The sequence below is a fragment of the Falco punctatus genome (assembly GCF_963210335.1).
Source record: "Falco punctatus genome assembly, chromosome: 5".
Classification (NCBI taxonomy): Eukaryota; Metazoa; Chordata; class Aves; order Falconiformes; family Falconidae; genus Falco; species Falco punctatus.
The window spans coordinates 18,184,806-18,208,907 of NC_137584.1; the positions used below are offsets into that span (position 1 = coordinate 18,184,806).

General features: G+C 36.8%; 2 protein-coding genes across 18 annotated transcripts in view; both read left to right on the forward strand.

Moving 5' to 3' along the window:
- Positions 1-24,102, forward strand: part of DST (dystonin) — a gene marked incomplete at its 5' end in the record, with an annotated part of 302,226 nt that overhangs the window by 161,850 nt on the left and 116,274 nt on the right. For 15 of the 17 annotated variants that reach the window (XM_080389883.1, XM_080389876.1, XM_080389888.1 and 12 more), the window contains 15 exons: positions 901-996; positions 2,363-2,488; positions 2,871-3,023; positions 3,277-3,431; positions 3,564-3,690; positions 4,827-5,010; positions 6,013-6,170; positions 6,507-6,685; positions 6,904-7,042; positions 7,860-8,053; positions 10,339-10,501; positions 11,150-11,233; positions 11,326-11,433; positions 12,158-12,256; positions 23,561-23,695. In XM_080389883.1, coding sequence (XP_080246009.1) covers positions 901-996; positions 2,363-2,488; positions 2,871-3,023; positions 3,277-3,431; positions 3,564-3,690; positions 4,827-5,010; positions 6,013-6,170; positions 6,507-6,685; positions 6,904-7,042; positions 7,860-8,053; positions 10,339-10,501; positions 11,150-11,233; positions 11,326-11,433; positions 12,158-12,256; positions 23,561-23,695 — 2,100 coding nt within the window. Of the gene's footprint in view, positions 1-900; positions 997-2,362; positions 2,489-2,870; positions 3,024-3,276; positions 3,432-3,563; positions 3,691-4,826; positions 5,011-6,012; positions 6,171-6,506; positions 6,686-6,903; positions 7,043-7,859; positions 8,054-10,338; positions 10,502-11,149; positions 11,234-11,325; positions 11,434-12,157; positions 12,257-12,281; positions 15,423-16,892; positions 19,665-23,560; positions 23,696-24,102 lie in introns of those variants that run through there. The other 2 variants (XM_080389874.1, XM_080389887.1) reach the window with 2 other exon arrangements.
- LOC308064819 (desmoplakin-like) lies at positions 19,671-23,467 on the forward strand. Its single transcript, XM_080389901.1, has one exon. The coding sequence runs from the start codon at positions 20,253-20,255 to the stop codon at positions 22,143-22,145; it is 1,893 nt and encodes a 630-aa protein (XP_080246027.1). The 5' UTR covers positions 19,671-20,252; the 3' UTR covers positions 22,146-23,467.

Consider the following 24,102-nt stretch of genomic DNA (forward strand, 5'->3'; position numbering starts at 1 on the left):
TCCTTCTCATGACATTTACTGTGATGTGGGGAATTCTAGTCTTTAAAAGTATATTCTGTTCTAATGAGTTCTTAGCAGTGTAACTTACTTAATATATGAAAACATTAAAAGTGCATATTATGAAACCAGGCCATTGCAGTAAAGATGACTATGCAGATTATAAAGTCTGCAATAATGCCATATTGGGACATTTAAAAAGGAAAAAAAAAGAAATTTATGCCTTTTCTATCTACAGAAGAATCTATGCATTAATGCATTAGTTTGAAATTCATTGAAGCCAGTGGAAAAACTCTTTTAAATTCCCTGAGTCATACGGAATTGAAAATTGAGACTTCTGGGTGATTTCACAAAGTGAAGGGTACCCTCTGCTGGTGAACGCTCCTGCAGTGCATCTCCAGTGGCAGCGCCCTGCAGACGGTGTAGGAGGTATCAGTAGAGTAGGGGTCTGCTCTTTAAATTCCTGTGCAACTGTTACACTAAATTATACGTTGCAGTGAGTCCTGATTAATTGTTTTTATTGTGTATTCAGTGTTGCTTTAATATCTGATTTGTATCCAGGCAAAAATCCAGCTATTTTGATTGAGTTGTAGATGAGCTTAGACAGGAGGTACATCAGGAGATGAGTCCAGTCCCTGCTTAAAGCAGTGCCAGGGCTTCGTTTGGCTGAATTCTGAATGTGTCTGAGGATGGGGAATTCACAACCCTTCCGAACATTGACTATTCTGTAGTGACAGGGGTTTTTTTTAATTTTCTTTGCTGCAGCTTGCTTTTCCTGAGCGAGGAGAAGGTTGGGTTTAGATGCTTGTGTTTGCTACATTACTTTTGTGTTTCCTAAGTTATGTAAAAGTACGCACATTTTAATTTTCATTTCCTGTTGTAAATTATATCTCTTCCTTAAAGGCCTATAGAGCTGCAATGCAGACACAATGGAGCTGGATTCTTCAGCTCTGTCACTGTGTTGAACAACATTTGAGAGAAAATGCTGCATATTTTGAGGTAAGAAAGTAAATCAATAAAAATGTGAAATGTTTAAAGTTTTGTCCATAGTCAAAATGTTCCACTGAAAGTGCTAGTTGCTCTCTCACAGTAGCTGTAGAATTGACATTTGTCATGTGCAAATCCTTAGATGATGAGCCATGCTCCCATGGTGTTACCACACTTGTATTGCCTTCACTACAGTAATAGCAGTTCACAGTCTGGCCTGACATTTTTTCAGAGTCCCAGAGCTGCAAGTAGGGATTCTGAGAACGAAGTCATGTTCTCTTCCTGTCACACACAACTGCTGTCAATAAGCTTCTGTGGATGATGTAGAGAGGAGTTAGTTGGTTAGTGATGGCAAGGGAGAACCTATTCTAGGTGGTTGTTACAGGATGACCCAAATAGAAATGGAACGTACAGCATTAACAATAAATAGATCAGAGAACCCCCTGACAGGAGACACATGCAATAAAACACCTTTCTGTTTGTCACCTATTTAAATACTCAGCAAATGATGCAGTACTCAGTTACGTGCATGAGGATCAAAGATTTAAGGATTTCTCAGTTATATGTGCCTGAGAATTGAAGACTGAACAGTTTTTTGCTTTTAAAAAACAAATTACTCTTTTTTTTTTATTATTTAAATTATAAAGAATAATCCTTAGTGTCTTCTGGATTGGATGGTTGAAGAGGAAGGGGGTGATGTTGGGATGAGATGCCTTTGGACTGAGAAGGGTGAGAACCCATTTTAAGAAATGGACACTGGAGAAGATAAAAGTTGAGCGATTTGGTCTCCTGGTGGTATGGGAAAGAAATAGGAATACTGGATTTAAGAAATGAGTTTTCAGGGAGAGAATGGGTTGAGGATTATCACGTGACATTTCCCTTGCCAATTTTGCTTAATCGGGACTATAATTTGGGGATGCAGATGCCCACACAGAACTGCCAAGTATGGCAGCTCTCTTCCCCTCCTGCACAAATGTTTCCTCCAGTGTGCCTGGTGAATTTTGCAGCTAGTTTGCTACAGTTTGTAGACCTCATCTGTTCTTAAAATATGAAAGTTATTGTAATTTCAAGGCAAACAAGAATCGCTTCAGAATTTTTTTCCATTGCAAGAACAGTAATTGACTAAAGTTCAGTAACTGCTGAATAATTTTGCATGTAGATGGTGCTGAGAATAACTGGTGTTACAGTGTGTGCCTTCTTGAAGACTACATTTAGACATGAAATCATGAATAGTGTTGTGACATGCAGTGGTCTGCACTACTAGCTACTAGAAAAAATTGTTTTTAAAAAGACAGGACTTAAAGCAAACTTCATGGTGTAGCTGTTTGTATTCTTCTTAGGTTATTTCAAAATAACCCAGATATTTTTCTCATCCTAGTTTTTTAGTGATGCCAAAGAAGCCATGGAATATTTAAAGATTTTGAAAGACACCATATACCGAAAATACAGTTGTGATAGATCAAGCAGCCTTCATAGGCTGGAAGACCTTGTCCAGGAGTCTATGGTAAGAATTCAAAGACTCTCTTAACATGAATTACAATTAAAGAAGAAATTTGTAGATTATAGTTGGATATATAATATGTGTGTTGAAATTATTAATTAATTTTGTAGAACTTACAATTAAATAATTGCATCTATCCATGGGTAATGACCATTTTTCATAACTTTAAAATACAGTTTTATTTATTTATCTTTACAATGTATCTTTACAATACTGGATGTTGTGGGAAACCAGTGGCTTCAGAAAGATACTTTGTTCTTGTAAAATGTGTTACTTTCAATAAACACAGTAAAAGACCTCAGGAAAAGGAAAACTTAACAGGATCAAAGAAGCAGCACTGTATTCTGGCCATCTCCTTATGACTTTTTTTTCTTAACTGTTCTAGGAAGAAAAAGAACAACTCTTGCAGTATAAGAGCACAGTAGCAGGCCTTGTGGGGAGAGCAAAGGCAATAATTCAGCTGAAGCCAAGGAACCCTGACTGTATACTCAAAACATCCATCCCAATTAAAGCCATCTGTGACTATAGACAAATTGAGGTTAGAAACTTGAATTTCCTCAAATCAATTACAGATTGTGAGAATTGAGCTAAAGATTCATTAATTACCATGTTCCTGGAGAGCGCTGGGCTCTAAATTTCTTCCACCCTAGTAAACAAGAGCAAAACCTTGTGTTGAACATTGGTTTTGTTGTTCTGTTGCTCATTTGTTGACAACATTTGCAGAAGTGCTTTGTAAAAGTATTTTGTAATGCTTAGCTCATTAAATTATTCTGCTTTTCTGTTAATACTAGATAACTATTTACAAAGACGATGAGTGTATCTTAGCAAACAACTCCCATCGTGCTAAATGGAAAGTCATTAGCCCAAGTGGTAATGAGGCCATGGTTCCATCTGTATGCTTTACAGTTCCTCCTCCAAACAAAGAAGCCATAGATACAGCCAACAGGTAGGGACAAAACAAACCCATCCATTTTCTTTTAAAATTCCTTTATATGAAGCTTGGGCTAAAATAATGTCAGCTTTTTTTCCCTTTTCATGTGTTACTCTGATGTAAAGTTGGAGTCTTTCTATGTTTCAGGATTGAACAGCAATTTCAGAATGTTCTGGCCCTTTGGCATGAGTCACATGTAAACATGAAGAGCGTGGTGTCCTGGCATTACCTGACAAATGAAATTGAAGCTGTACGAGCTGGCAATGTTGCCTCGGTATGTGCTATGTCTAGGAAGAGCCTCTTTAACCATTTGCTGGGAAGTCATAGGCTACAATTCCCAGGAATGTTGTATAATCAACAAACCAATCCTCATCTTCCTTGAGGGATTAGCTGGCAATGGCCATGCTGCTTATCGCTGTGCTATGTTCTGCCTTGATCTGAGCAGCTGTTACACAGATATATTTGGGGAAGGAGCAGAGAGGTGGTATCTTGAAAACTACCTGCATCCTTTATTGTGCTAATCTCTCGAGTCTCCTTTTGTCAGCAGAGGGACAGGATCTCTCAAAAGCAATGAACAGCGACTAAATCTCAGTTTTGCTCTGCAAGAGTCTAGCTTTCCGCATTTATGTTGAAGATACCTGGAAGATTAGCTTCATTAGGCTAAGGTTAACCTTCCTGAAAACCCCCATTATTTCCTCGTGTTGCTACTTCTTACTAACAATGGAGCAATTGTGAAGTGACATTTAGTCTTTCAAGCTGAAGGTAGCTGAACACTTACTCCTCCTTAGTGCATTTTTTCATTCTTATACAAGTCTGTAACTTGAAATGTTAAATAGCTAGTTTGGATCCATTTGTCAGAAATGAAAAGAGATATAGATGAAAATACTGTTCTTTCTGGCTAAAATAGTGTGTGACATCACTGAATTATACGCCATGTAAGATACATAGCATAACACTATTTAATAGATTAGCTTATTCTACCACATTGGTGTATATCTCTGCAAACTGTTGCAATAATATTTATGATACCCAAATTGACATTTTCACTTGTAATTTCCCACTGTTACTGTTGGAAGTAAGGAATCTGAGATAATTCTTAAAGTATCCCTACTTGTATAACTCTTGCTAGCTGCTCGATTATTGCTACAGGGCATTAGATGGAGAAGCGTTGTCGATGTTGCGTTGGCTTTACACAGCCCATTACTAGCTTTAACGATGGAAAAGGATTTTATAGTCACTGTAGACTATCAGATGTCAAATGGACTCCCCCTTAGGAACAGCAGACTTCCAGAATCTCTACTCTTTGACTTTACCATTTGTCAATATTGCTTTTTGATAATAAGCATTACAGAGAACTGTGCAAGTGATGGATCATTGCTGACTGTGCCTTGGCTTTACAATCTGTTGCAGATAAAGACGATGCTGCCAGGTGAACATCAGCAAGTTCTAAGCAATTTGGAGTCCCGCTTTGATGATTTTGTGGAAGATAGCAGGGAGTCCAAAATCTTTACAAGCTCTGATACAGCCCAGCTGGAAAGGGAAGTTAATGTTTGCAAGCAATACTATAAAGAGCTTCTGAAATCTGCAGAAAGAGGTAAAGCTGAGAAGAGCAGAAGGATGCCCTCATGAGAGAGATTGTAGTACTTGATAAAACTTCTCTCTCTGTATGCAAGCTCTAATAAATTACCCGTGTTATCATATTGATATTGTTAATGCCCCAGTTCTTCTGAACAGATCGAATGTGCACAATTACATTGTACTGTAAGTTTTTTTAAACTCCGTATATAATAAGCTATATAAAAATATTGATGTATTACTTAATGTAGAGAGTGCTACTAATATTTTACACCCAAGAATTTATTCTGTGCGTTACAGCTCACTGTTTAGTCATGCCTTCCTTGTTTTGAATGCTGAAAATGCAGCTTGATTACTTTGTTGAGTTCATAACAGAATTAGAACTTTTTTTCACAGTGTTAAGGCAAGAAAAGTGTCCTAGATATTTTCCTAGCTCCACAGAATGCCTGTAGTTACTCCTCTCTTAGCTGTGTTTGTAAATACAGTAAGAACAGAAAGCATAAAATGTCTGCTCTGATTTACTGTCAAGTAGCTAATGACTTAAAGCAATACAGTAGTGCAGAACTGATCACTGCATTAGAGTAGTTCACTACACTTAAGGAAAGATGTGTTGCCTTGTGCATCTGAAAGAGAGGGTTTAACAAAAAAACCAAACAAACACCAGAAAACCCCAGAAAGAAGCCCTAGAGGTTTACTGTAGTTTGTGCATGATGCCATCTGACTGAAAGAACCAGTCACTGAGCTTAGCGGTGTCTGCCTAGAGGTGATGCCTGTGCCTGGAATGAATGATCAAAGACATATGCTAATTTTTTGTCTGTAAGGAGGTGATCTAATAATAGTGAACATTGAAGGGTTCCTAAAATTTGCCTTGTAGCTAAAATTCCAATGGAATCTGATGGGATTTCAGCCAGTCATGGAAAGACCTGTAGAATGGTGACTTTATAAAGTGTTTCATGGGAAGACATGGTGAAGATGACTTGATGGCTTCGTGTGCTAAAATGTGACTTGTTTCCTTCAACAGAGGAGGAGGAAGAATCGACCTACAATCTGTACATCTCTGAAGTCAGAAAAATCGGACTACAGCTGGAGAGTTGTGAGGAGAGGTTAATACAGCAAATACGAACCCCAATGGAAAGGGATGATGTACGTGAAAGTAGATCGAGGATTTCGCAGCAAGAGGTGAGCCTTTGAGAAAGGCTGTTTTACCCAGGAAAAGAGTTTTATTTAAAAAAAAAAAACAAACATGTTTTGAGTGTAGCCAGGAAGGTTTGTGGTGCACCTTGAAAAGACGAAAGTAAAAAATTAAGCTTGGGTTTGTAGAGAAAAAAAATGCCAATAAATGGCAACTCTCTTAGTTTTTCTCTTAAAAAGAAACCTACGTTTCTTTTTAAAAAAATGTAATGGTGTCCACATGAAACAAGCAAAGGAGAGCAGACCTATACTGATAATGATATGTAGAGTATACATCAGGTTGATGTAGGATAAAAGCACTGTCAGTCACCTTTCATTTTACAGGACCTGAAGAAAGAATTGGATCGACTGAAGGATGACTTAAGAATCATCACAGAAAAATGTGAAGAGTTCTTCAGTCAAGCTGCTGCTTCACCTTCAGTCCCTACTCTGCGCTCTGAGCTCAGCGCTGTTATTCAGAACATGAACCAAGTTTATTCCATGTCTTCCATTTACATAGATAAGTATGTAATCGGCCATCTTCCATCACATGTTTTAGTTTACAGTTTTACATTCAAAATAAATTAAAGATATTAGTAGGAATAATACTGATCAAGGAAAAGAGAGTTAACATTTTAACATTGTGTAAAGGGGTACCCAATGACCTGAAAAGGCTAAAAAACACAAGTGTGTTGAGTGTCATTATTGATGGTTCAGTTAACAGGAGATTACTGTTTTTCAGGTTAAATACTGTAGAATTGGTGCTGCAGAACACCCACAAAACAGAATCGTTCGTAAAAGTCTATGAAACCAAGTTGTGTGAAGAGGAGGCAGTAACAGCTGACAAAAACAATATTGAAAATCTGATGGGTACATTAAAGGTAAGAGCTGGCGGGTGCCTTTTCATGGGCAAATCAAAAAAAATATAGGAAAATGATCTGTCTTACAACACCAGTTTTGTTTATGCTAGTGTATCAAAAGTTGGCTTGTGTATTTTGAGGAAAGTCTGTATTATGATTAACTTCTCAAAAAAAATGACGGCTTTGGAGCATTAGAAATTGTATAGTTTGCATGATGATTCCTATTGTTAGGAAATACTTTGAAGTATCTGAACTTCCAAGGATGGCACTTGTTAATTCTGCAGTAAGCCTTATTTTTTTGTCTCTTCAAATGATAACAGAAGCTTAAGGTAACATAAATACATTGTTATTTAAACATGGCCACAATAATGTTTCTGCTACTGCTGTAGTATACTAACCAGGGTTTACTAAGAGGTCTGGCAGGTACCTTTGAGAAAGGGTAAGATTGAAGTTCAGCATTTTGTGTGTGCTGTATATACCTCAATTGAGTATTGCAAATGATGAATAATGCTTTTTTGTTAGATAGAATGATTGGCATCTACCTAATGATTTTTTGGAAAGCTGTAGTTTATAAGATAAGCATGTTAGTTTGCTGCCTGTGGTTTGATCTGTGTGTTGTGGGGGATGCTGTTACTCAGAATTATTTTGCAGTTCATAGCTACTTAGTTGCTTCAGACCCATTCTGGTGTCATTCAGTGTTTGAGCAACCAGAACTAAAATACTCATGTAAACGTTTTTCGTTTATTCATCTATACATTTTACTCATGTAAAATCCTCATTTATAAAATAGTATTACAATTTAGGAGTTATTTACAATTTATCATTTATCACATACTAGCAATGGAGATCTGAAGTAGATGAGAAAAGAGAATTGTTCCATTCCTTGGAGGATGAACTGCAGAAGGCAAAGAAGATCAGTGATCAGATGTTTAAAATGCACAAGGAACGTGATCTTGATTTCGACTGGTATAAAGAAAAAGTTGATCAGTTAGCCGAGAGGTGGCAAAACATTCATTCTCAAATTCAGAATAGGTGTGTATGATTTTTTTATTATAATCTGTTCATATTTTATGCTGGTTTTGTTGTTTCTGTGGGAAAATAATCAGAAATGAATTGTAATATAGGTCAGAATAGTTTTCTGAACTGTTTGTGACATGGTAAGATCAAGGATTCTTACCATTTCTGTGCTGTTGACGTTGTTGTTTTACTTTTCCACAGGAAATGTCTGTGACTATTGAGCACCAAAAAATTAACAAAATATAGAAATGTTATGTAATTACAACTTACTGAGACACAGTAGAGACAAATTGTCTTTTTTCTTTCCGAAAAAAAGCTTACAGAGATGGCTTGCTGTCCTATGGAAATACCATCTGTTTCTCCACATAATTAGTTCTTACAGGCCTAACTGATGAGCTGATTTATCTGTTATGATTGGATTCATGTTAACTTGCTTTTAATGACTTAAATGCTAAGTCTGGCAGTCCATAACCTCCATTGACTTCTGTGGTAGTTTTGCTGCCGTAATTTTGTTGTGAAGTGCCAGTATTTTGTTTTGCGTGCAACTGTTTTCATGCAGCCTCAATATCCAGTTGAGATGTTCCTCTAGATTCAGCCCTTCTGTTTTACTGTCATGATTATACTGGAGAATGTTACTCAAATGTACGTGCCTGGACAGATGGGCAGATACAGCAGCACACGTACCCATAATTCTGAAAGAGATGTCCATATATGACATTCCTGGAAATCCTTTTTTCTTCAGTCTCTGTAGTTGTGTTTCTCTATTTAAAGGAAGCAGAACTGTAGAGACTGAAGGAAAAACTATGAGCAAGTTAAGGAAGTCTGTACTATACAGCCTGAATTTATTTCCTTTAATATCTGCTTCTGTTTGTCATTACAGATAACCTGAACAACAGCATCAAAGAGATTGCTGTTAATGTAAAAGTTCACACAACAACCTTTCACATTTTTGTCCTCCTTTTCTAATAGATGAATATTCAGGAGCAATACTGAAGATATTCACTTGTAATTAACTAATTGTCTCTGTTTAACATGGCTGGAAGTTATAATGAAGATGGGCAAAAGCTGACTCATTTATAGCTGACTACAGAATGTCTAGCTTTAAATCACCCCAGATTTTTCATTGTTTGATAGTGTGACATAATTTAAATAATAAAATAGTAGTTTTATGAAGTACTGAATTATATTTATTTACTCAGAAGGCAAACGTAAGCCACATGCTCTCCTCACAGGACTGTATCCTGTATGCTGGAAAATGACTGTTAATGCATCGTGGCTTTTAGTGTAAATAGGACAGATTGTGGTGGTTGCAGCATGGAGCTGTAAACAAGCTGCTTTCTGCAAATATTCACTTTGCTGCTTCCTAACAGCTTGACACTGATGATCATTATACAAAAAAGTATCTACAAATATTGGCTGCAGTTACCATGATCCTTTCCATTTTTTAGGGTTATTAGCTTTAAAACATGCTTAAGTATGAAACCTGAGCAATATGGTTACTTTTGCTTGCTCTTTTTCAGTCGTCTTTTGGCATCTTGAGAACAACACTAGACTCGTTCAAAGTATTCATTCCAAGTCAGAGTATAAAAAGTTCTTTAATAAGTATGTTTATCCTGCAGTGTTTTTGAGTAGTCATATATATATTTATGAACTTTGAAGTAATATTATAGGGATCACGAAAGAAAAGCTGTCGGTATTCTCATCAGTATGGAAACCAACTTCAAGAAATACATAGCACTCACAGGTCAAACACATGATGTAAAAATGGACTTACAGGATCAATTGCTTTTGCACATTGGAATATTTAAAGACTTCAGTTTTAGTGAACTCCTGTTGTTTTGTGGTAGACATCAAGAACATGGTGAACCACTACTTAACTCCAGCCCAGCACACTCCTCCTTGATGCATACAGGTCGTATTTGAAATACTCTCACTTCTTACTACAGAACTAATTGCTGTTGCAGAGCCCTCCCCCTTGCTTGGGGTTTCCTGTGCTCATGGAGTTTGAAGCAGTTTAGCTCATTAATGAGGGATGTATGCAGTTTCTTCTGTAGTAAGATCTTCTGTAGTAAGATCTCTCCTCAGTGTCATTTATGACAAATGAAAAGGCTTCATCGAGCTAGGAATCTTGTTATTTGAGAAGTTAATTTACTGTTTAGTTAGTGGTATTTTAGTATTTTATAGTGTGAGCTATAGCAAAGGCATCTGAAGCCTTTAAAGCTGTATTTTGCTTACTGTTGTACTTTTTGTCTTTAATACTCATCTTCTCTTCTTTGGCTTATCTTCTAAAATAAATTCAGATTGCGTGACTTAGAAGGTATTAATAAATCTCTGAAGTATTACAAAGATACTTACAATTCTTTGGACACTTGGATTCAACAAGTGGAAGATACTCAGCGAAGGATTCAAGAAATCCATCCTGAAAATAGCAAAGCACTGGCTAAACAGCTGAACCAACATAAGGTATGAAAGGGATCTTACTGTAGGAAAGCACTGCTGTAATGACCGAAGAATTAAAATATCAGTTTAACCCAGTGATGTCAGTCTTATTCCTTGGTATGAGGTGCTTATATCCCTTAGTGTAAAATTCCAAATCATCACCAGCTTTTATGATTTTCTGCTTACAATGCAGTTAACATCATGAATGTATCACTCACTGACTATTGCCGTTTTATAGACAAGATGGTTTTGCAAGAAGAGCAAACCCTTAGAGAGTGTCTAAAATTCTGGACTTTTCTTCCTTATTGCATCATTTTTTATTCAGGACTGCTCTTGATATTTATGAATGTAGAAATAATTTCAAGGAAGCAGAGCTGTCTCCTGCAAGAAGGAAATGCAGCTTAAATAAGACACAGAATAACAAATTATATGCACAAAATAGTGTATTCCTGATTTTAAGTTCACTCACCAGCTATTAAACCTGTTTTTTCACTGCTCTGTACTGTAAGCCTGACAAAGCCCAGAACATAGACTTGAGCATATAATTACTTGTACACACGTGGAAATGAGCGTATTATGTGAATTTCATGATGTTAGATAAAGTAGAAGTGCTAATAGTACTAGTAATAAAAATAACTTTTTAAGATGAAGATGTAGATTCATATTTTACAGATGCTGGTTTCTGAGATTGAAATGAAACAAAGCAAAATAGATGAATGCCAGAAGTATTCAGAACAATACTCAGCTGCTGTGAAGGTAATAAATAACATTATACTTAGTATGCTTTTTATTTTAGTGTCAGTATCGTGTGGAATACCAATTGTTTTGTGTATTTTGTCTTTTTGCAGGACTATGAGTTACAGACTATGACCTACAGAGCTATGGTTGACTCCCAACAAAAATCTCCAGTGAAACGCCCAAGAATGCAAAGCTCATCAGACTTCATTATTCAAGAGGTAAATGGATTTCTTATGACAGGAAAATGTGGTTTTTTGAGTCTTTGCTTAAAACAGAGTAAACAGAGGAATGAGATTTAGCATTTCTTAATGGTTAAATAAAATAACACAAGCAAGTTGTTGCTTTTTTATATATAGTTACATAACGTGATAAATATTTTATTGCTTATTATGCAGTATTTAGATAACGAGACAGTATATTGGTGTTGATGAACAGAATTCCCCTGAACCATAAAAAGCTATATGAGAAATGTACCTCAGTAAAACTGCTTAGAACCACCTCTGGGCTGGATCCTGATCATAGTAACCAGGGGGAACTTTCATCTTTACTGTGGTAAGACTTATCAGATCTGGACACTGACAGATTCCAAAGCAAATCAGCCTCATTTGGGTGGGAGAGATAAATCTGTCTCCCTGCTGTTAGAGGAATAGTGACCTGCACTGCTTGTTCCTCTTACAACTTGGTCTTACAGGGGGGAAGAATCAAGTGACTGTAAAGTCAAAACATTGTCTTCTGTTCTTCTTCTTATGGATCCTCTCATAGATCCTTAACATTTATTTGTGCAAGTGCACCCTGTAAATGGAATTCAACTTCGCGGATTCCACAATCGGGATTTTGGAATCAAAATCGGAATAGGTTCTAAGAGTAGTGATTATCACTTTTTTGAAGATTAACTGGAGTGTTTTTCCATCTATCTTCCCCCCCTCCTTTTTTTGTCTGCAGTTCATGGATTTACGGACTCGTTATACTGCCTTAGTGACCTTGATGACCCAATACATTAAGTTTGCAGGTGACTCTTTGAAGAGACTGGAAGAGGAAGAGGTAGGTCATCCCCTGGCAGCCAACAAAACAAAAAGAATAGCTAGGCAAACAAAGAGCAATATGCCTGTTGGAAGTATTCACAAAGCAGCAGATTTGAAAAACTGTAATTCTTTATATACTGCACTTTATATAGGAATGTGAGAGTGTTAAATTACAACATTATCATTCAGAAAAGCAAAATCCTATACCATCCATACATTTTACCAGTTCTTCCAGCTAGAAGGGTCCTGTGATTCAGCAAATCCTGGCGGAGGTGTAGTTGCATGCAGTATATTTTAATACTTAAGTATTTTATGGCTTGATCGTTTGGATAAATGCAGATATTAAGATGAGGGCAAACTTAGTGTCCATACCTTTGATATCCTGTGTGTAGGTCTTAATATTCCATAGCATGTGTTCTGGTCCATTTAGAAACATGTAAGGGAGTTCTTTAAACAGGGAGATGTGATGCCCTCTTAATTTCTTAAATTCCTTTGACTTGTTTAGATTTTTTTTTCCTTCTGCCTTTCTACAGTATTGATTCCTTGGAGTCAGACAGCATTTTATTTATACTTAAGTGTTGAATCTTATTAACAAGAGTAGGTTACTGAAATTGAATAGACAGATTACTCAAAATACTTCTTTGCTGCAGAATCAACCTTCCAAATAATTGAGAAAAAATATTTTTAAATTCCTCACTTTCTTTTGAAATGCTTCTTTCTGAAAGAGATTATATAGTAATACTTTAAGGACTACAGTGTTTTAGCATAATCTATACAGTGCACATCTCTAAAATAACGCCCATGTTAAATGCAGTCCTGTAATTAATTGTGCCCATATTAAGTGTAGTCCTATATAAATTACATAAAATGAGAGAACACTCTCCTAAGGGTATAAATGTTGATGTTATTATTACAGAAAAAGCCAAGAGCTCTTAAACGAATGTTCTGTAATTCTGGTGCTGGCTTTGTCTTCATTGGCTTTTCTTGCTATTGAATACCTTTGGACAAACTGTAACACAGCATGTATCTTTGCGCATCATGAAGTGGTGGAGCATACTGATGGAAATACATAATGTTTGTTGATAAGTAGCCATTATTACTGAGGATTTAGTATGGCTAATAATGCTAAGGGTATCAAGAATAAAAAGTGAAACAAAGAACAAGAATTGAAACAAGGAAAAAGAAACCTGTGCGTGCTCTCAAGTTTCAGCCTGCTCTGAATCTCCGTGACTGCTTTTTTGGGAATCAGACAGCCCCTATCTTCCATCCTCCGCCACCTACCGGCAGCCTTCTAAATCTTTGATAGCTTCTTTGAAGATAACCTAAGTAGGTTTCCAGACTCAAAAGTGATTTGATTTGATGGGTTTTTTCTTTGTAATCAGGGTAGCAAATCAGAAAATGAATAATCCTTCTCAAAGGAGGAATGGTAATTTTTTTTCTTCTGGGATCAGACCCCTGAAGTCTGTGATTGTTCCAAGATTTTCTTCCATGCCAGTCTTTCTTTCTAACTCTCAGTAATGGCATTAAGAATGCACATAATAAGGAAAAAACAAGATGCTTTCCGTGATATCTCAGTTTAATCCATGTGCTGTCATGCTCAGAGCTTACCAGAAGAGAGTGAACTCCAGCAACCTGTGAAGTCAACTGAGGTCTTTCAACATTTGGGGTGTAACGAAGCTGTTGAATTCAGAGAGAAAAACACACCTAATGAAAGCACGATGGATGTCGAATATTTGCAAAACCGTAACTCCTCCAGTAAACCTAAACACACAGAAAACAAATTGGAAGTTGAAAGAAGAAGTTTAGATGTAGACAGATACGATGAAATCAAAATTGATAGAACATTAAAGCAATTTTTAGATTTTGGTGGTCAAGAAAGTAGCATTAGTGGCAACAGAGAAAATAAGCTACATACAGAGATAGATAATTTGATGGGGTTTGGTAATCAAAGTAAAGAAGAAAATGGTAGAAAAGATTGTTTTGTTTCAGCTGAGATTTGTGTGAGTGTGAATAATGATCCTAGCGAACTGTTAAATGATCAAATTGTTAATGGAGAGAGGCAGGAAACACAGGAAGTATCAAAGAAGTTGCCTGAAGTGAAAATGATACAAAAAATCACAGGGAAAAAATTTTCCAGAAAGGCAGGGGGTGTTGTTTCAACAAAGGAAGAATGTGTGATGCAATCAAAAACTAATTTTGAGCTAATAATGAAGAAAGATGAAGTTACTCTAGAAACTGGAAAGCATGTCCTGGATATCAGCCCTTATAAGCAGCAACATTTTTCACCAAGAACTCATTTTGAATGTAAGCCTAAAAAACATTGTTTTACAGAAAGGAGTAGCCATAATACTTTAAACTCTGAACACAGAGAGTTTCAAGTGTGTGGTGAAGAAGGTGTAAGGGATGCAACACTTTTAGAGAAAGTTGCATCCTCTTCCAGAGAGCTGGCAGTGCACTATGGAAGTGAAAAAACAAAGTTATATTTGCAATCCATGAGCAATCCAGGCATTTCTGGTAGTGTTGAAAGGGATATTAATAAATTGCACAGACTGTCTCTGGATATAAGTTTCATAGCTGAAAACAAAACCCTAGAAAAATCAATTTTAAATCCAAAAGACGCCAAGAGTACAATGCAAGAAATTTTGCCTGTTTCTTCAGGAAATATTTCAGAGAATCAATATGCAGCAGAAGTCTCTGAATGTTGTCAATTAGATTTTGAAGTGTCACTGGTGCAGAATGATCTAAGTTCAGGTGTAGCATTGTTAGAAGATGCTGGAGATTTAAATTCAAACACAGCCCTTTCAGAAATGATTTCTGGAGAAGAGGATTATTTTCCATTATCAAAACATGGATTAACAAAAAAGTTTTTGAGCCATGATGAGAAAGTAAGTGAGAAGAAGATGTCACAGGGTAACACCTATGGTTTAGACAGCATAAATATAGGCAGGAATAAGCAGAATGGAGCAGGCAAGTTGGAACAGGGCCAGAAATGTAAAGATTTATTGCTGGTTGCAGAAATGGGCAGTAGAGATAAGGGCTGTAGCACAAAGGTTCCTGGAAAAACCACTGAACTCCAGAAAACATTCTGTGAAAAAGCAGGGAAAAAATCCTCACTTGAAAAAACAGAAAAGAAAAACAAAAGAGACAATGATAATGAAGAAAAAAGGAGCACAACTATTATTAAGGTACATGAGTGTTTATGCAATGCAAATGAAACAGTTAATTTAAGAATGATTCTAAACCAATCCAAATCAACATTTGAATCTCAAACTGTGTCAAGGTCAAGTGATTTAAAGTTGATTGAACATAATTTAAACAATGAATATACTAATGGTAGATTAGTAAATGCATTTTGAGGTTCTTACATTTTTTTTAGTTCTTATAAATTTATTTTTGTTTATTTTGTATTACTATTTAATTACCATCCTTTTCTCCACCCAGCTGCTGCTCAGCCAGGTTGATTAGAAATAATGAAAGCCAACATGGCGTAGTTTGTGACTGTATCTGTATTTTTAGTTCTTCTTTTTCAAGCATAATACGTTAGATTTTGTGTCCATGGGAGCGTAAAAGGAGGTCTAATAAGAAACCAATAAATGTCTTGTATCCAGTGGGGTCTGTACAAAATTGTGACATGGGGAAATACGGAGAGGAACTGAAGAAGCTGCCTTTGCATTAGCCTTTTAGGGAATAGTTTCATATATCGTATGAAAAATCAAGTAAATCTGGTAAATTTGAACTAACCCAACATATTGTTTATTAGAAAATGTTGCTATAATTGCCCTTCATGTCATGTTGGTATGATCTTAGGAATATAGGTGTGTTCTTACCTCATGTTAGCTCATATTTGGTAACTAATGTCATAATAGTGCTAATGAAGACAAGGTATGTATAGTTTCAAAAATATTGTTACTACTGAATGCACATCTTGCTTGTAAGAGTTTCCCTTGATCTGCCAACATACAGAGAATACTAGCTGACTGGTTTTCACTGGGATTTTCCTAATTACCATGTTTATACTTTGAACTGTGTCTGCACTGCAGAGCAGCTGTGCTCTTACCAGTCCCCCAGGTGGGCCAGTGGAGGCACTGGGACTGTGGAGTTAGTACAGAGCATAGATGTACTGGGATTTAGAATCTTCTCTTTCTGGAGCTGATGCATCTTGGCTCTAGCTCTAGATACTGTTTTGTTTCTCGGAGGGAATTTCCGAACTCCTCCTGTGTTATTTTTGCTTGTGAGCACAAAATCCTTCTTCCAGTTTCTACTAAACTCATCCAGACATGGTAGGCCACTTTCTACTTGGGAATTCTTGCACATAGTGTTTGGCTCACTGTTTGCTCTACCTATTTGTTTGGAGAAAAAGCATATGCGAGCTGTTGTTTGACGCTGCTTACCGCTAAGAGGCATCTGACTGAAGTGAGAGGCTTCAGGACTTCTTCGCTTTGTGGATGTCTTTATGAAGGGTTTCATATTTGGCTAATGGTAACTTCCTGAAGCCTTCAAGAGAAGGTGATGGTGGTGGGAACTGCTCGTCCTACTTTCTGGACGTACCGTATATATATGAGTAAGTATTATCCATTCTGCTTTTCAAAGAACCCAAGATGTTTTATCTGCTGTATTACAAAAAGTACATTCCAACTTACTTCGTTCTTTTACAGATTTTAAAGAATAAGGAAGCATCAGTGCGCAAGGCATATTCAGATCTAATGGCACAGCAAAATAGCACAATCGATGAGAACAGAAAACTCATGGGAAAGGTCAAAACACTTGAGGAGATGTTGGAGGATATGAAGAATCAAAAGTTCCAAGTGGAACAAGAGCTCCCTAAAGTGAGGGAAGCCGCAGAAAAAGAGCGGAAAAAGCAGCAAAAGGACATGGAAGAAATCTGTCGTCAGAAGACCAAGGCTGAGCAAGAGGCAAAGCAGTGTCGTATTGATCTAGAGAGCATTGAGAAGGAGAAAGCAGATGCAGAGCAGGAGTTGGAGTGTGTAAGGCAGCTCATTTTTCAGGCAGAGACTCAAAGAAGTATACTGGAAGAAAACCTTCGTGCTTTTCGAAATCAGATAGAAGAAAGCACCTTTACCAGAAAAAACCTTGAAGAGCATCTAAGAAGAAAAGATACTAATCTGCATGATTTAGAGCAACAGAAAAAAAACTTAATGCAGGAACTGAAGAAGAAAACAGAAGGAGAGGAGAAACTTATGAAGCTGATAAAGCAAATGGAACAAGATCTTGAGTTTAAAGTGAACCTGTCAGAAATAAAGCTGCAAGAAAGAGAGAGGACTGAAGCCAGAAGGAAGGTTGTTGAAGGTGGGTACTCTGTAACTAGAGAAACTTCCCTGCCAACTTTCACAGCTGGGCAAGGCAGCCACTATAGGCCTGATTCTGAAATTACAAGTTTCCAGAAGAAACAAGAAGCCAAAAAGGTAGAAGAGCTTAAACAGAAGATCGATGAGCTAACCCTTGCTAACAAAAAAGCTGATAAAACTATTAAAGATCTGAAATATGAACTGAATGAAATTGAGCTTCAGAAATCATCAACAGAAGAAAAGTCTCGTTTATTAAAAGAAAAACTAGATAAAGTCAATAGCGAACTTAAATGCCTAAAAATTAAGTTGGAGGAAAAAGACCAAGTAGAGCAGGGATATTTGCAACAGTTGAAAGAACTGGACAAGCAGCTACATAGAACCACTGGTAAAGCTGAGGAGGTGATGCAAGAAGCTATAGATCTTAAGAAAATTAAGATGAACTATCAGGAGGAGCTGAAATCTGTTCAGCAAGAAAAGACACAGCTAAAGAGAGAAGTAGAAGAATTAACTAGATCACAGACAAAAACTGAAATCACTATCAAACATTTACATTCACAAATCAGTTCTCTTCAAAAAGAGAAGCTGGCAGCTGAACACAGAACACAGTCATGCAAAGGAGAAGCAAATAATCTTCAAGACCAATATAAGAAAATTCAAGAACAGTTGCTTCAAAAAACAAAAGCAGAGAAAGAAAACCAGCAGGAAATTCAAATGCTGAAGAATGAATTAGCCAAAAGTAATAAGTTGTCAGAATCATTGAAACAAAAGATAGAGGACCTTAATAAATGGAATACTGAAACAAAGCTACAGATGAAGCAAATTCAGTCTGAATCGGAGAAGATGACTTTGGAAAAAGAAAGTATTCAGAGGAAAAATGATGCATTAAAAGCCCTAGCAGATGGTTTCAAAGAGCAGCTGCGTACAACAAATGAACAATTGCACAAGCAAACAATAATTGAGCAAGAATTCATGTGTAAAATCAAAAGCCTAGAAGCTGATCTAGTGAAAACAAAAGACTTGGCTAGTGAATATAAACAAAAATGTGATAAACAGAGTGCTTCCACCCTAACCATTGACCGGGAGGTTAAAAATCTAAATGCCCAAATGAATGCTCTAACTATGGAAAAAAGAATGAGTGAGCAGAAGGTACAACTGCAACAAGCTCATATACAAGAGCTAAGTAGTAAATTAAAAAAATTACAGGATGAACTCCATCAGAAAACTCTGGATGAACAAATGGCACGCAAGAAGATGATTCTGTTTCAAGAGGAATCCATTAAGTTTAAACACTCTGCAGAGGAATTCAGGAAAAAAGCTGAAAAATTACTGGAATCCCATAACATCACAGAAAAGGACATTTCTGGCATAAAACTAGAGTGTGTTGCTCTTCAGCAGGAAAAGCATATGGCTGAGGAAAACATCATGTTGTACAAGATACAAATGGAAGATTTGCAGGAAAGGCTTAAAAAATGTTATGAACAACTACAGCAAGGAAAGCAGGCTGAAATGGACTATCACCAGAAGTGCAGGAAACTTGAGGAAGAGCTGGAAATGCAGAAGCGCGTGGTTGAGAGCTTGAAACAGAAAGTGGATCTGCAGGCCAGGGACAGTGAACACAGGTTTCTTTTGCTTCAGAGTGAAGTTCAGCAAAATACTAAACTCCAAGATTCTGGATCTAAACTGAGCTGTGAGAGAAGAGGGAATGATTTCAGTTATCTGAGTGACACTGCAGCTAGAGAATTTGAACAGCTTCCTCCACATGCAAAACCTGGCTCACCTTTGTTAAGGCAGAAACAAGAGAGATCAGGTTTTAAGTCAGATCAGATAGAAGGAAATACACTGTACGTGAGTGCTGATGATAGGATCCCAAGAGAAGTGCAGTTCCAGATGTCAAGAATAAACCATTCCCTAGAAGAAGATTCAAGCCCCCAGTCTTTCACAGAGTTTGTTTCTGAAATGAGTACGCAGTTCCAGATAACTTTCGATAAAGCAAACCAAATCTCTGCAACATCTGAAAGGGACAAATTGAGAAACAGGAACCTACACAGTTCTAGACAAACTGTTAGACATGGAGAAGACACGAAACATGAATTAGGAGTGGTAAAACTGCATCCGTTGGAGGTACATGCTACATTTTGTGAGGGTTTGCCTTCCTAATGCTGTTTTTTTACTGGTCTGTTTTGTTGGTTGGTTGTAGTTATACTTCATTACTATTCTGTATTCTCTCTAATGTTTTTTTATGTTCTTACCTTGGTGAAGGGAACCCCTTCATTCTTATATATATGACACAAAAAGCTTTTCATTAGACCTTTGTCGCAGGTTTGTTAATAGCTAAGAAACACATTGTTTTAAAAGTTTGTGTTGGAAATAAGAATTCACATACGCCATTGTATCATTAAAATTAGCTTTGATTAATGGCATTAAGTTCATATAATAACAAACAACAGTTATTGTTGGTTAGTCTAGTCATATTCCTGTTACTGAATAAACATTGAAATGGCAAATGCACTTCAAAACTCTAGCTAGCTATATTTCTCTGCTCTCCAACACTAGTAGCAGTTCTCCTTTCTGACTACATTCCAAGTTCTCCCTTTTGTTTCTCTGGTGGTGGATTTAGGAGCGAATGATCTACAGCGTAGTTCTGCACATGTATTTCTCACTGTGTCAAAAAATTCCTATTTACAGATAGTGAAGAGCAAGCAGTATGACATGCATGTTGAAGTCACAACATTAAATCAAGAAAATGCCAAGACTTTTGGTAACGAAGAGAGAATGTTTGAGGGATACAAAACATCTGAAGGGTTTAGGAAAGAAGACGTTGCGAAGATGAGCTCTTTCTTAGGGGAAGAGATTTTGAAAACTGCTGCTGCTGATACTCAGTTGGAATATTTTACAGAGGAATATGATGATATTAAATTTCAAGGTCTCCGACATGATGTAACTGCCAGACAGTTGACTGAAGTTAAACTTTTAGACAGGCTCACAGTTGAGCAGCTCCATTCAGGGCAGAAAACGATTGACGAGGTTCAGAAAAGTCTTGAAAAATTTTTAACTAAACCTACAGCTATAGCTGGGCTGTACCTTGAATCCAGCAAAGAGATACTCTCTTTTGCTTTAGCAGCAAAGAGAAGAATCATAGGGAAAGCGTTGGCATTAGCATTTTTAGAGGCCCAAGCAGCTACTGGTTTCATCATTGATCCCACAACAGGTCAGAAGTTCTCTGTTGATGATTCAGTTGTTAGAGGGCTTACAGATAATGAATTCAAGAGTAGATTGCTTGAGGCAGAGAAAGCTGTTTTGGGCTATTGCTGTTCTGGGAAAGTGATCTCTGTGTATCAGGCTATGGAAGCTCGACTCTTAGAAAGACAAAAAGGTAAAAATATCCTTGAGGCTCAAATTGCAAGTGGGGGGGTCATTGATCCTGTAAGAAGTGTTCGTGTACCTCCAGAAACTGCCGTGCAGGTTGGCTTGCTTAATAACACAATTTTAAAATTTTTGCATGAACCTTCTAGTAATGCAAAATGTTTTCACAATCCAAATAACAGGAAAGCTATGTACTACGGTGATTTGCTGAAAATGTGTTTGTTCAGTGTAAGCAGTAAATGCCTTCTGCTTCCAGTTGGTGAAAGGAAAATAAGCAGCCCATCAGCAGAAAAAAGTCATAAAATTTCTGTAGTAGATGTCAAAACAGGAGCTGAAATGACTTCATATGAGGCTTATAAAAAAAATTGTGTCGATAAAGCTACATATCTTGAGCTTTCAAGACAAGAATTTGATTGGAAGGAGTCTACATGTTTTGACTCTGATGGGAATTCTTTTCTTTTGCTTACAGATCTTAAAACCGGTGTACAGTTTAATATCGAGGAGGCTGTAAATCAGGGTAGAATTAGCAGAGCATTAGTCAGTAAATATAAGGAGGGTTTAATCACAGCTAATGAGTTCGGTGATATTTTAGTTAGCAGTTCACAGCCAAATAAAGATTTAAACAGTCCTATTGCAGGGTTCTGGGTTTCTGAAACCAATGAAAGAATTCCAGTCTTAAAAGCCTCACGCAAAAACCTGGTAGACAGAGTTACTGCCCTCCGATGTCTTGAAGCTCAGGTTAGTACAGGAGGCATAATTGATCCATTTACTGGGAAAAAGTACAGCATTTCAGAAGCTTTGCAAAGGGAGTTAGTTGATGATGGTTGTGCCAAGCAAATCCAGCAGTTTGAACTGATCTTTACTGGGGTCATTCACCCTGTGAGGAGCACAGTTATGTCAGCTGTTGAAGCTATGCAGTTAAATGCTGTAGACAAGGAAATGGGCATGCGCTGCCTGGAGTATCAGTACTTGACTGGTGGGTTGATAGATGCAAAGTCTCATTCCAGATTAACAATGGAGGATGCAATTAAGAATGGTATTATTGATGCTGTCACAGCTACAAAGCTGAAAGATGAAAAATTCTATGTTAAAGTTTTAACATGCCCCAAAACAAAGAAGAAGCTAACGTACAAAGAGGCTTTAGAAAGAGCTGTTTTCGATTGCCACACTGGACTGCGATTGTTAGAAGCAGCTCAGCCCATGAAAACGGGAATTTCCAGTCTTTACTATAATTCATAATGGAACAAAGATGGAAAATACAACAGAACAAATTCAAATGAGCAGACTCATTTTGGGACCTGCTTTAAAACCCATTCAAGTCAAGGAAAATTTTGATAATGGCCTTTACGGAAAGTTATAAATGGTGTTTTCTAATGTAATCATGAGTTATAAAACTAATTGGTACAAACCACTAATTAGTATAAACCACTACAACTAGAATTATATATTACTTGTTACAAAGTTGAAATTTTATAGATTAATTTAGGCAGACTCGTAATTTCAAAATGCAGTTTATATGTTTAGTCTTTACCTGAAGGCCTTGTCTGACATTATCTACATGTGGGTAGTATAAATGAGAAGTTATTCTGAGGTTGGTGGAGTTAACATTAGTGCAAAATGGGTAGATTTAGGTGCGATAACAATTGGATTCTTACATTAAAAATTGAAAGGGATTGTCCATTTTGCGAATGAAGGCAATGCAGTATTTCATGTGACCTGATAATGTAATAATACAAATCAATTTGTATTATTTATTATTTATGCTACAGAAGTGGCAATAAAGTACACAAGGGTGAAATATGCAGTCCAGTAAACACACAAGCATAATTAATTTTTCTCACATCAGTATTTCATTAATTTTAGTGAGCTAGTCACATCATAAAGTTATATATCCTAATTTTTTCTCTCATTTCGTGTAACTTTTTTTTTTAGAATAGTTTTCCTGCTCTGATAGGCAAATGAATTACAATTACATATCAAATTAAAAAAAATCGATTGAAAGAAAATGTTTTCATTTTTGCTTGTGATGCATGGAAGGGCTCTTAAACATGTGGTCAAAGTATTGAGAAGTTTCAAACTACTTACAGGGTGTACTACTATAAAAAAAATATATATTTTCCTGTGCAGAAAAGATTAAATGTCTCAGTATTTTACTTTCATTATTCTTGTCTCTGTAGACACAAAAGCAATGTATTCTTCCTAACTGTAATTTAGTAATCCAAGTACATAGATGGCAAAATGCTGGTATCCTGTGCTGGCTATACATTTCCACACCTGAGGGTAATGCAAAGGCAGCAATTGAAAGATACTTTATATGCAAATGTTGTTTAAATTTTATCTGCTGAGTAATGGCTGGGAAGGTACGCTTTTTTCTTAATATCAGTCATTTTATAATGGATGTACATGTGTACGAATAAGCACCGTAATCATAATCACAAATCAGTTGAGGAATTACTTTGTTAATGACTGTAATTATGTGGCATTTTCATTCCTACGTCAAATTGTCATAGTAATGCATGTGGTGTTAAATAAAAAGGAATAATTTTATGTTCACATGGTAATACTGCTATTGTGGTAGAATTGTATTTTTGTGGACTTTAATGTTAAATATTCCAACAACTTACATGTTTTTTACAATTTGCGGTGCTCATCAGAAATCAATGGAAGAAGAAAAGAAGGAATATGTTGAGAAAGCTGGGGATTTACTGAAATGGGTGTCAAACCTCAGCCAGACACTTGGCAAAGAAGAGGGAGAAAAAGCTGAAAAGACAGATTTGCCTAAGCAGCAGGTACACAGATGTCTTTTGGTAAAATACCACTTCCTCTTTTTAGGCTTTTGCATTGATTAAAATCACAAAATATTCCATAAATACTTTTTTTTTTTCCTCCAGTCACTATCCACATTTTACTAAAAATGTAATTTCACATTTGGCTGCAAGTAGAGGGTTGGATAAATGATCATCAATGTTGAGGGACACAAACATGTTGGGAAGAAGTGCAAGCTACTTTTTACAGGCCTGCCGTGTGACTTACTCTGGTGCTACAAAATGTCAGTTTAGAGAAACTAGACCTGCACACCGTAACTCGCCCCCTGTAGAGGGACAGCGCATCCTGGCAGGTTGGCACTTGCTAGGTCTGCCCCCTTGTCCTGAAACAGTTCAGTGAATAAGCCTGGTAACTTCTACCCTGGCACCAG

Excerpts from the sequence above, each read along its gene's own strand:
- LOC308064819 (XM_080389901.1), top strand. The coding sequence starts at position 20,253 with ATGCATGTTGAAGTCACAACATTAAATCAAGAAAATGCCAAGACTTTT.